The 12,173-nt window shown below is 41.2% G+C and overlaps 1 protein-coding gene across 1 annotated transcript in view; it reads left to right on the top strand.

Annotated features, from left to right (window-relative positions):
• The first annotated feature begins 4,161 nt into the window (after nucleotides 1-4,161).
• The window catches only part of EIF3H (eukaryotic translation initiation factor 3 subunit H), an 85,219-nt gene continuing 77,207 nt past the window's right edge, over nucleotides 4,162-12,173 (top strand). The window contains exon 1 of the mRNA XM_062503563.1: nucleotides 4,162-4,287. Within this exon, the coding sequence (XP_062359547.1) occupies nucleotides 4,168-4,287 (120 nt within the window). The 5' untranslated portion in view covers nucleotides 4,162-4,167. The remainder of the gene's footprint in view (nucleotides 4,288-12,173) is intronic.

Below are 12,173 nucleotides of genomic sequence, written 5' to 3'. Positions count from 1 at the left end.
TAAAGGGTTTTGGTTGGTTCCAGCTGTTTTTTGATTTAGAGTATAATTTAAAAATTATTAATGGAGATTGTGCACTACTTGAATTTTCTAAAGTATTTTGTGATTAAATTCTTCTGTTTTGTGGTTTTCCTTAGTAGCTTAGGCAATGTTTCTAAATTCTTCAGACTGACATCCTTTTTGTGGCCTCCTTTTCAAGAATTCAGAATTTTCAATGGTGAAATTTTTTATGGCCTCTTGCCTGCAGTGATTTTGTGAGTTTTATAAAGTCGAAAGTTGATATTTGTTTTTCATTTTTCATGTTAATCATAATTAACAACATTGACTCAATTATTCTGGCAGTGCATTAAGTAGTGAGTCCTATGCCAGTCCCTTGAATAGGGATATTTTGTGTGCCCACAGCAATATCTCTAAACATGGTGATGTTCTGTGCTGTAGCTACTTGTTTGGGTTTTTTGGTGGGGCTTTTTTTTGTTTGTGTTTTTTTTTTTCTTTTCTTTTTTTTTTTTTTGTTGGCTAGTTGGTTTTTTGTTTGGTTTGGTTTTGGTTTTCTGTTTGTTTGGGGGTTTTTTTTGTTGTTTTTTTAAAAAAAATTACAATGACTTGCTGTTCAAAAACTTCATAGCCCAGGATAATACATCACATTAGTATTATCAAGGAGTTTTCATCCTTTTTCAGATCCCTAAGAATTTGCCAGTGGTAAAGTACTGTGCGTCTACTGTCAGGAGGTATGCTTTTCTATTTAAATACCCTTCAACAACATCTTTGAAGTATTCCACAGGGTCTCCAGCAATCCATGGATCGGAGTTGAAAATCACTGTATTGCCATACTACTGTTTTGTACTCTTTGTTTTCTTTAATTAGAACTATTTGATCAGATTTACTTTAACAAGGGCAAGTGCTGGATTCTGCACCTGGGACAGGGCAACCCTGGCTGTGTGTGTAGACTGGAGAATGAGAGGCTGAAGAGCAGTTCCAAGGAAAGGACCTGGGGGTTGATGTCAAATTGACCATGAGCCAGCAGTGCCCTGGCAGCCAGGAGGGCCAACCCTGTCCTGGGGACATCAGGAACAGCATCACCAGCCAGGCAGGGCAGGGGATTGTCCTGCTTTGCGGTGGGGCGGCCTCACCTCAAGTGCTGAGTGCAATTTTGGGTGCCACAATATAAAAAAGATATTTAACCATTAAAGAGCATCCAAAGAAGAGCAACCAAGGTGATGAAGGGCTTTGAGGAGATGCTGTACAAGGGGCAGTTAAGGTCACTTGGTCTGTTCAGCCTGGAGACTGAGGGGAGACCTCAATGCAGTTTACAGCTTCCTCAGGAGGGGAAGCGGAGGCGCAGGTACAGATCTCTTCACCCTCATGACCTGTGACAGCACTTGAGGAAACAGCATGAAGCTGAGTCAGGGGAGGCTTAGGTTGGATATCAGGAAAAGGTTCTTCACCCAGAGGGTGGTTGGGCACTGGAACAGCCCCCCATGGAAGTGTCACAGCATGACAGAGCTCAAGGGGCATTGGGACAACACATGCATGTGGTGTGAGTCTTGGGGATGCCCTGTGAGCTGGACTCGATGATCCTGATGGGTTCCCTCCATCGATCACAAGGTGTCCTTAGCAGAGCTGGGTGTCCAGATTTCTTGTTAGAGTCAATGCGATTCTAGTCAGTGATATCATGGCATTTAGGATAGGTTTTGCCTTGATGGGATGATTATTATACTAGATTCTTTGCCTGAATTTGTTCCAGCACCAACACAAGCAACTGCTAGGGACAGTTTTAAGTGATGTTAGAATAATTTTATAGGAACAGGCAAATGTTTGGTCTGTGTCTGCAGGCAAATACAGATACTTTTAATACTGGTGTTGATAAATATGTTCTTCACCCTTAATTGGAAATTACTGTTAACTACATTGTTGAAAAGATGTATTTTATGAAGTTACATATTTGGCATAGTGTCTGAACAGATTTGGGGGGTTTGTAGGGCTGCCTTTCACCGCCTGTTGCGTTTTTCAGAAGGAATTTGAAGAGTAAAATTTGAAATTAAATTTAAAAAGCACACAAAAAAACCCTACCTCAAACAAAATAGAGCAGCAAAGCAAAACCAACTGTTTTAATGCAACACGAACTTGTTCCTGAGAATTGCATGAGAAGTTGATAATTCAGTGATTTGCGTAATGCTAAGATTTTACACTGATGCCTCATTATTCAGGCTCAGGACAGATATTTGCGTCACTCCACAGCAGTTTGCTTTTTGTAAAGATAATACACAAAGTTTTAAATTTATTAGAAGTACATCTTCCTCAACACATGCAGGTTTATTCGGTGTAAATCCTCCCTCAAGACTAGAGTCTCGTCAACCATGTGGGGGAGCTCTCACTGCAGCCCAGGGCTGGCCCAGCAACAGGGCTGGGAATTCGTACCCCTGTGGCATCAGAACTGCCCAAGGTGGCCACGGAAGTGCACAGATGGAGGTTCCTGGGCTGTCAGAAGTGGTTTGCCAGGGGCCAGCTGGCACCTGGACCAGGGCAGTGATCCTTCCCCTCCACTTGGCACTGGTGAGGCCACACCTCAAATCTTGTACTCAGTTTTAGGCCCTTCAGTACATGAAGGATATTCAGGAGCTGGAGTGAGTCCAGAGATGGGCAATGGATCTGGTGAAGGGTCTGGAACACAGCTCTGATGAGCAGCTGAGAGAGCTGGGGGTGTGTGGCATGAGGAAAAGGAGGCTCAAGGGGGTCCTTATTGCTTTCTACATCTCCCTGAAATTCTTGCCCAAACAGGTTCTTTCAGCGGTGCGCAAGAGTGTGCAAGAAGCCAATCCACACAGAGTTGAGGTACTTGATTTATTTACAGTTCTGTGCAGAAAGAGGTGCTGGATGGCAAATCCACAAAGCCAGCATGACTACCAAAACTTTTCACTATTTATGCATTTTAGCAAAGGCACTAAGGTTTATTCATTAGAAGTCACTTAGTTCTCTTATTGTGTTCTGTCTTCTGTTGGTTAATGATTCTTTTGCTTCTCATGTTAATTAGTCTGCATTCTCTTCCTTTGAGTTGGTGGGCTTCTTGAGTAATGATTTTCCCCTGCTGAAATTAACTTTTACCCCATGGGAGCTGCTTCAGCACAGTTGCTGAGTTGTCCTTATTAGTTTTGTTTAGTTCTGCCAAATGTCCTTGTGGCCCATAAATTCTGCATTCTTTGTGTCCACTGTCAGTGGCACATCCTTCTTCCCAAGCTCTTTGTTAACTTTCCCCTAGGTCTCAGATCACTGAAGCATATTCAGCACTAAACCTTAACAAGGCAACAAATATTTTTTCTTTCTAACACCTGGACATCGCTTAGACCTTGTTAGCTGCTATCTAATTCATAGATTAAATCTCCTTTCTTGTTGATTAGACTTGAAGGTATACAAAGATCAGATGTCAAAGAACATCCTTTCTTAAAAGTTTTTTTTTTTTTTTTTTTTACTTATTCCATGTTTTGGAACCAAAGAAAGCTGTAGCCAGATGGAAGTTGGCCTCATCTCCCAGGGAAGAAGTGACTAGAACAGAGGACACAGCCTCACGCTGTACCAGGGGAGGTTTAGGTTGGACATCAGGAAGAATTTCTTCACAGAGAGGGCGATTGAAAAGTGGAACGGGCTGCCCAGGGAGTGGAGTCAGCATCGATGGAAGTGTTCAAGAAACGCCTGGACGTGGCACTTAGTGCCGTGGCTTAGGTGACAAGGTGGTGTTTGGTCATAAGTTGGACTCGAAGATCTTGGAGGTTTTTCCCAAGTAAATGGTTCTGCGATTCTGTGGGGAGGAAAGCTGTCAGGGAAGGCTGTCTCGGTTTGTCCCATGCCAGGTGAGCTGGGACAAGGCACAGGGTGCAGGACACAAGGGACAGGGTACAGAACACAAGGGACAGAGCACAAGGGACAGGGTGCAGAGCACAAGGGAGAGGGTACAGAACACAAGGGACCGGGCACAGGGCGCAGCCTCTTCAGGCACACCCGGGCCCGTGAGACCGAGCCGACCCCGGCCCGGAACCCTGAGGCAGCACCGCGCAATGCCGGACTCCACCCGCGCACCGCCGCGTTCCACCCGGGGCCGTTTAGTCGCGCACCGTCCCGTCCGCGCCGCCGCTTCCGGTGGGGTTCGTTTCCTTTTCCGGCGGTGCGAGGGCAGCCATGGCGTCGCGCAAGGAAGGCTCAGGCGCTGCCGGCGGCGGCTTCGGCGCCGCCAAGGGCAAAGGCAAAGCCGCTGCCGCGGGAGACTCGGCCGTCAAGCAAGTGCAGATCGACGGGCTGGTGAGCACAGGGCCAGGGGCCTCCGCGGGCGGGGGATGGGCGGGGTGGCCTCGTGGAGCCGCCGGCGGAGCCTGTCCGTGGGGCGGTGCTGCGGCGGAGCCTCGTGTTCTGCCGGGACCGGCGCTCCCCGTGGGGCGAGAACGCTTTCATACCCTTGCCCGGCTTCCCGGCTGTGGCCAGACCTCCCGTGCTCGCCCCTGGTGAGGGGAACGGCTCCCGCCCTATGTAAGCAAAGCCCGGAGCAGGGCAGGGTGAATTGTCTTTAAATGTCCCATTTCAGCTTTCAGGTCCGCCGCCCCTGTGCCCGGACTTCCTATTTTCGGCTTTCATACCTCACGTTCATATACCACATGACAGTCAATGAAGGCCTAAAGTGGAAGAATATCTACTGAAAGTTGTTTCTTGGCTTTGCTGCTTTTCTTTTTGTGTTGGTTCAGGTCTTAGAGAGCTGGTAATGCTATTAATGACCCATACTTCTTAAGAATAGAAACATTGTTACTTCAGTATCTTTGCCAAGTGCCAACAGAACACTGTACAGCTGAAGTGTGAAGAAGAGAGTTGTTACCCTTGTTATGAGAAAGAAGATCATAGTTTTGAGACAAGCTTTGAAGCCTGCTTGGTATTATTAGTGGTAGTCTTCAGCTTTTATCCTGGAGATATACAATATACTAAATATTTAGGAAGAGGAAGAAAAATTTGTGTATAGTAGCTTGTGTGAAAGAGAAAATTTGAGTCACATTTTTTCTGCGCTGTTCTGTCCAGTTATCTGTGTGCCTGTGGCTTTGGTGCATGGAGCATTTTCAAGGAATGGTGAAAACTGACCAGTTGTGAAATGTTCCCAAAAACCCAGCATGGATAGCAGGCTGCTCCTGCTGCAGTCTGGTGCCATACACTTTGATAACAACTGGAAAATTTGATTTATTTTGCTCCTGATCTTTCTGTATCAGATGTACAATCTGCTTTGTGAGCTGCTGTTGATTCAGCTCAGTTGTGAGTGGCCCTGATGCTCTGCTTCTGACAGTCCAGCAAATGCTTACAATTGTTTTTTTCTTTTTTTTTTTTTCCTTGTGTTTTCTTCTGGTACAGCACAGTGGTGCCTCTCACATGGAGTCAGTAGAGAGGGAGGTGATTTACTGGAAACTGAAAGATTTCAGCCTGAAGATGTCTCCTAGACAAAATGTTCTCAGGACATTGGCATTGGTTCATAAACTTCTGTGACATCTGTGATGGAGAGAAATGTTGATATAAATTTGCTTGCTTTGCAAACAAAGTGGCTTTTGTTATAAGTCCTTCAAAAGTCTTACCGAAATTCTTCTGAAGTGTTTCTGATACCTCACTGGATAAAATTTCTTGTCTGGTCTCACAAAGTAGCAAGACTTCATCAATCATCTCGATGAAGACCAGAGTGATTACATGCCAAGAATTCTGAATTTTGGTGGGCATCAAGGGAGTTGGTGTTCTCTTTCTCTTCACTGGTGTCTCATCTCTTGGCAGTGTCACAGTTAATCCTTAAAATGTGTCTGCTTTGAAAGCAGAAGCATGTTTAGGTAGGTTGCTTTTGAGTCTGCAAAATAGAAGATGCATCAGTCATCTCTCTGTGTGAGAATGTGAAAATATGTTTCAAAAGCTTGGTATTTCAGAGGAATAGTCAAGTAAAAAAGACCCCAGTGTTTGTAATGAAAAGAAATTCTGAATGTCAGGATGTTACCTTAAAACATAAATATGTAATGATGCATCAATATCTACTTTTTGGGCCATTTTAAAAAATCTGGTACAGATAGAGCATCCTGGCATTGGCGTTTTTATTTTAATCTGTTCAGTTTCTTAATAAATAAACTTAGGTTGAAAATGGGTCCAGTGTGGGTGGTCTAGTCTTTCTAAGAAATAAGAAAATGCAGGGTACAAAATAACCCTCCAGAAGCAGATTATAAAATGTTTTTTTTCTTCAGATGAGATGTAAGAATTCGCATATTTGTTTTTGGCCATCCTGACAAAAAGATCAGACTAAGTGCCACATACTGGCATCCTGTTATATTTGCTTCCTGTTATAGAAATTTGAATAGAAATTCCATGATGTTTTCTCCAGTCAAGTAGCCCAAAGAAAGCTTGGGTTTACAGTAGAGAACCACTGGGAAAGATCCTGGGGATGCTGGTTGACAGCAGCCAAACGTGAGCCAGGTGTTGAAAAAGACCAGTGGCATCCTATTCTGGACCAGGAGTAGTGTGGCCAGCAGTGATAGTCCAGGGCAGTGATTGTCCCTGTATGCAACACTGGTGAGGCTGCACCTCAAATCCTGTGTTCAGGTTCGGTCTCTTTGCTACAGGAAGGTCGCTGAGGCCCAGGGGAGACCTTATCACTCTCTACAACCCCCTGAAAGGAGGATGTAGCCAAGTGGGGTTGGTCTCTTCTCCAAGATAACAAGTGATAGTTAGGACAAGAGGAAATCGCCTCAGGTTGGTGGAGGGGAGGTTTAGATTGGGTATTAGGAAAAAATTCTTTACTGAAAGGGTGGTTAACTATTGGAACAGGCAGCCCAGGGTGGTGAAATCACCATTCCTTAAAAATGTTTGAAAAAACATGAAGACATGGCACTTAAAGAAAGACATGGTTTCACTGTGAATACCGTGGTGGGGTTAGGTTGATGGTGGCACCTGATGATCTTAGAGATCTTTTCCAGTGTAAACAATTCTCTGATTCTGTGATTATCACAAGCTGTCAGAAATAATTGTACAGCAATGCCATAATTTGCTTACCCATTTTTTGGACTCAGTTTTTTTGTATTTTAGGAGTTCTTCAGTGGGAGCCAAATTTTTTGTAATCCAGCTGCTGAAATTAATCAGATTTGGTTCACTGATGTTGTAGTCTTTTCTTTCAGTAAGGTGTGATAAATTTCTAACTATAAGTTGATGGATATTAGAACATAAGAAATAACTATTCCTTTGAATGATTTTTAGGGTAAGGGAAGATTCTAGATCTCTGTCAGATCTTGGAGACTTCTCTAAAATACTTTCCTAGTGAAACTTCTGACCCTACTACACTGTCTAAAATTACACTTATGGAGGACTTCCTTGGCACATTTATGCATTTCTCATGATTTTAGTAGTGTTATCAGGCAACATAGAAAACTGTGAAGGCAGAAGTGAACTGGTGTATTATTCAAAGGCATAAGATCTGGTAGGGTAAGTAGCATTTTTACAAGATCAGGATCAAAGTCTGTCATTCAGAGATTGAATTAATATCCAAAGCCAGATAACATGTGGTGGATTGTGGGTTGTGTCAGACTGCCAATATCTTGGTGATGGATGTATGGAAACTTTCTTTTGGAAAATAGCAGCTGTGAGATGGGAGATGGGGAGCTCTTAGCGAGGCAAGTGTGCTGCTAGGCCAGTAAGTGTTTTTATTAATCACATTTGCCTTCAGAGTAGTTACAAGGCACTGTGTTTTTACTGGGAAAGTGTTTCATTCTCTGCAAATCTTTGCATGAGGTTATTCTAGGAAGGAAGGTAAAAGTCACTAAATTCTTCTCAATTTTTAAGCTCCAAAATTATTTTTTCTTTTTAAATCTCACCCTTGCATTTATTTACAGATTCAGAAAGTTAGCTGACTGAAAAAGGTTTGCTTATACATCTCTTGCATAGTAATATAACTAGATTCTTGACTAATGCTAAAACATTGATATGTGCATTGCTTTTATAATTCCGTTAATGGGAATTAAGGTTTCTTTTTTACTCAACCACTGCATATGATTTCTTTTTACACTTACGTCCATTGCACAAAATATTTACATATTGTAGGAAGTAGCAAAAGTGTTATGTAGGCTTCTCAAAATGCCTATTGGTTTCCATTCTTCTATCTTCAAAACTGCTGATGTGCAGAAGCCTTAATACTAGTAACAAATTGCCATTAAACCTTAGATATCTTTGTAAGTTTGTTTATAGTAAATACAAACATATGTTGGCCAAAACATCATTATGTCAAGAAGATAGTTAAAAGTTGGAGGCCTTGTCTGCATTTGTGCACCACCATCACCAGTGTGGTTATAGTGTCACATTCTCTTGTGTCAGATACCACTGATTTAATCAAAGATTGTCACTCTAAGCTTCATTACATTATCCATGATTTGGTGACGGTGTAATGTGCCTAGTGGTTTGTATTCTTATCTATGGTAAGTGTATCTAGAGGATTGATTGATTGATTGATTTATAAAAGCATAGATAAGAATATGTGAGACTACATTTTTAAAAATAACCTCATCATTACTGGATTCTTCTTCAGTAACTACTCTATTCATAGTTATGATATTGAAGTTGCTTGTACCTTGTTTTTTTATTTCCATCCATTTTTGCCATGGAGGGGTTGGGTACATTGGACTGTATCCTCAGCTGTTCGTAGGGAGGAGCACTTCAGAATGATATGTTAGATCACAGTAAATGAAATAAGGTACCATGGTTACTGAAGATCAGTTTCTAAGACTTTTCTGGCAAATGTTTGTGTAAGCGCTTTTTAAAATGATAACTTTTTACACTCTTGAAAGAAAGCAACCAATTTCCACAGTGTTTGAGTAATTTTGTAGTACCAGTGAAGCCTTTATTGAACTGGCTGAAATCTCTGACATTTCTTAAGTTGTGAGTATTGTGCTTTTCCTAGCATTTCTTGTGGTTTGTGTTTTTTTTTTTAATCCCTTCTTTACCGTTTCTGAAGACTTTGCAAGAATGCACAGTGGTGGGTTCTGCCTGCTGTTACTTGTAGAGTTTCTTGACATTGCAGAGCTGTATTTTACGATATAAGGTCCTTCAGGCTGTATTGTATTTTGTGTGTCTTCCAAAAGCATTAAAATGGAATTTTAAGTTGAAGCTTAATCTCGTTAACTTTTCCTTGACCGACTTCCCTAAAAAATTAGATCACATTATGCTGGCTCTGAGAGTTGGTATGTGAATTGAATACTGGCTTGATGTATTCATGGATACCTTGAACCATGGAGAAGACAGAAGGACTTTGTTTTATATTCTGTTAATCTTCATGTGTTAGCAATGAGTTGCATGAATCTAAGCCAGAAGGGAGCTTTTGACATATAGTCTGTGCTTAAATTCAGAAAAGAAAGCATTATGTGTGCTGGCAAGTTCAAAGGATGGGAGCCTCCTTGGAATATCACAATTTTCAGGCTTAGTGAAATATCTTAGACTGCAGTGAGTCTGAGAATGCAAATTTCAGTGCGTTTTGTCAGTGGATAGCAGTGCAAATGTGCTAACAGAGCACAAACTTTAAATGATTTGTAAGAGTGCAGTGGTGCACTCAGCATCTCCGAAGTGTCATGGTAAGTGTACCCTAGTGAGGCATTTAGAAAGGAACATCTGGTATCGCTTCATACCATGAAACTAGTGTGCTGACAAAAGGAGTTAATCTAAATGTGGAGGTGGCTTAAATGTCTTGAGCAGTGTTACACTTCAAGACTTTTAAGGGGGAAATCTTATTTCAAAACAGGCTTTTCTTTTGCTGCGTGCAAAGAGAAATAATGTGTTGCCCTCTACACTGCTGTCATTAGCAGCTGAAGTTCTCAGGTGTTTTGTCCCTCTTCTGTGCATATTGAGCTGGTGTCTGGTGTGGTAATTGTGTATTCATAACTCCTGTGAAAACTGTGATCGTGCTCTTGTGATTCCCATTTGATTGTGTTGGTACTGAGGACAAGAGTATTTCCACCAGGTATCTTTCAAATAACTTCCTACCTTTTAGTCTACATCTAAAATGCAGCAGATGATAATAATTACCTTTTTCCTGGTTGATGTTAACTTTGACTCCACGTGCTGGGAGGTGACCAGTGATGGCTTTGTTGCCGAGGCAGTGCCTTATGTCTGCTTTCGCACTGAATGTTGCTAAATGTTCTCCTTTGGTTTTCAGTTTATTCGAAGAGAATTAGAGCTTTGCAGCTGACGTTCAGTGTGATGTAGGTGAGGGAAATGTACAGCCAACTGCAGGCCCCGTGGAGAAACCCAGCAGATGCAGATACTGAAAGGCCCTTGGTGGTGTGTATGAAATGAGCAACTCCCATATTCGGTCTTAGGACTTTTTCTTCCACCTTTTAAATAAATCTCACAGACCATATGAAAAGCCTTGTAGGAAGAGGAGCAAAAGATTTTTTTTTTTTCTTTGACCCCTAGTCTTTGAAAAAGGGTAAGGTATCTTCAATTTATTGTTACTATAGTATTTTATTATTAATCTTTCTTTGCCAGAGATATTTTTTTAGATATGGTCACTTTGGGTGTTGTTTTTCCGTATTTAGACAAGCTCAAAATACCTTCTCAGTGATGATACAGTTTTGAGCATACTTTTTTAAATACTATTTTAATCTTCCATCAGGATTAAGATTGCAGAGATGTGATACTGGCTTTACCAACAGTGTGTAGCAGTTTAATTAGGTTACCACATAACAGAATCATATCAACATAAAAGAAAGTAAATTGTTAATGTACCAAATCTAAAAAATTCAGGCTCGTATAATAAATATTCTTGTTAGTATTTTGTATGATTATTCAGTAATGTAAACCCAAGACAATAGATCTTAACTTTCATGATGTCTTTTGTAATGTGCATACACAAAGTTACTTCAGCATAGGTGTGGGAATGTTTTTGAATGACTTGTATACGGATAATTATTTCAGATAAGCATTCTATTAATTTCATTTGGCTTAATCAAATTTTAAAGTTAATGGGCTTATTTACTCACTGGAATTTGGAGGTATACCTGAATTTTGCTTTATGCATGCAATAGCAGGCTAATTCTCTTTTGTAAATATTTGGATTTTTTTTCTGGAAAATGAGTGTTAGGATGTTGCTTTGAGCATGTAAGGCTTCTTGGTCTTTGCATTTGTTCTGCTCACACACTGTATCCTGCTTTGCAGTGTGTTTGCTGCACATCCTTCCTGTTCCTTGGAGCCTGTATCTGTGCAAGAAGGAATGTGCATACCCCTTCCTGTTCTGCAAGTTCTTTGGTGTTTAGGAACTTGGAAGTGTGAGTCACTTACCGATATTTGGGGGTATTTTCATGCATACCTGAGAAAAGTGTGCAGTCTGACAAAATTCTTCATCAATGTATGGCTGAGTTTTGAATACTTAGGTGTTGGGGTTTTTTACTGTTACATTATTATAAATGCAAAAACTCTTTTTAAGCTTTTAAAACTTTAGATGAGACATAGGATATTTACTGGAGCTGTCATTTCTCCTTGGAAGCAATTTGAAAGTCATACTGCCCTCTCCATTGGCACTGTCAGTGTTAAAATTAGAATGGTTGTTCTTAATCTCATTGTCACAGTAGCTGTTATTAGATATGGAACTCTTCTGGAAGTGATTTTCATGTGACAGTGTTCACATGATGATACAAAGGCAAATTTCTGTTTGAAAGATGGGAAAGCTGAAACAATAACTGACACTTATGGTTTGGGCTTTTTTTCCCCTCAATTTTATACTTCTAAGTCAGCAGGAAAACTGAGACTCCACGTAGGCTTGGTTCTCTGGATTGCACTAGCTGTTAGTATGAGGATCTGTCTCTGTTGCAGCCCCTTAGCACATAAGCAAGTGTTTGCCAGAAAGGTTGAGTGTTTCAATGTGGAAAAAGTTGTTGTGCAAAAAGTTATAAATCATTAAAATGATATGGAAGTCATGTCTGGTGGGGATTTTACTGGTTACTTGTAAGCATCTGTTGAATGCATATGGAAGTCATGCTTTAAGGCCACACCCTTAAATAGCATATTCCACTTTCATTGTGCAGGGTATGATTTTTGGAAATGATCAGTAGTCTCAGATGAGCCCCCATTCCCTCCTCCCCATCTAAGTCTGCTTTACTTTGCTAATTTTTGAAGGTCAAATAGTTTAAGGTAACTGTCTTGAAGTT

Source organism: Cinclus cinclus, chromosome 1, assembly GCF_963662255.1.
Source record: "Cinclus cinclus chromosome 1, bCinCin1.1, whole genome shotgun sequence".
Taxonomy (NCBI): domain Eukaryota; kingdom Metazoa; phylum Chordata; class Aves; order Passeriformes; family Cinclidae; genus Cinclus; species Cinclus cinclus.
This window is presented reverse-complemented; position numbering and strand designations above follow the sequence as displayed.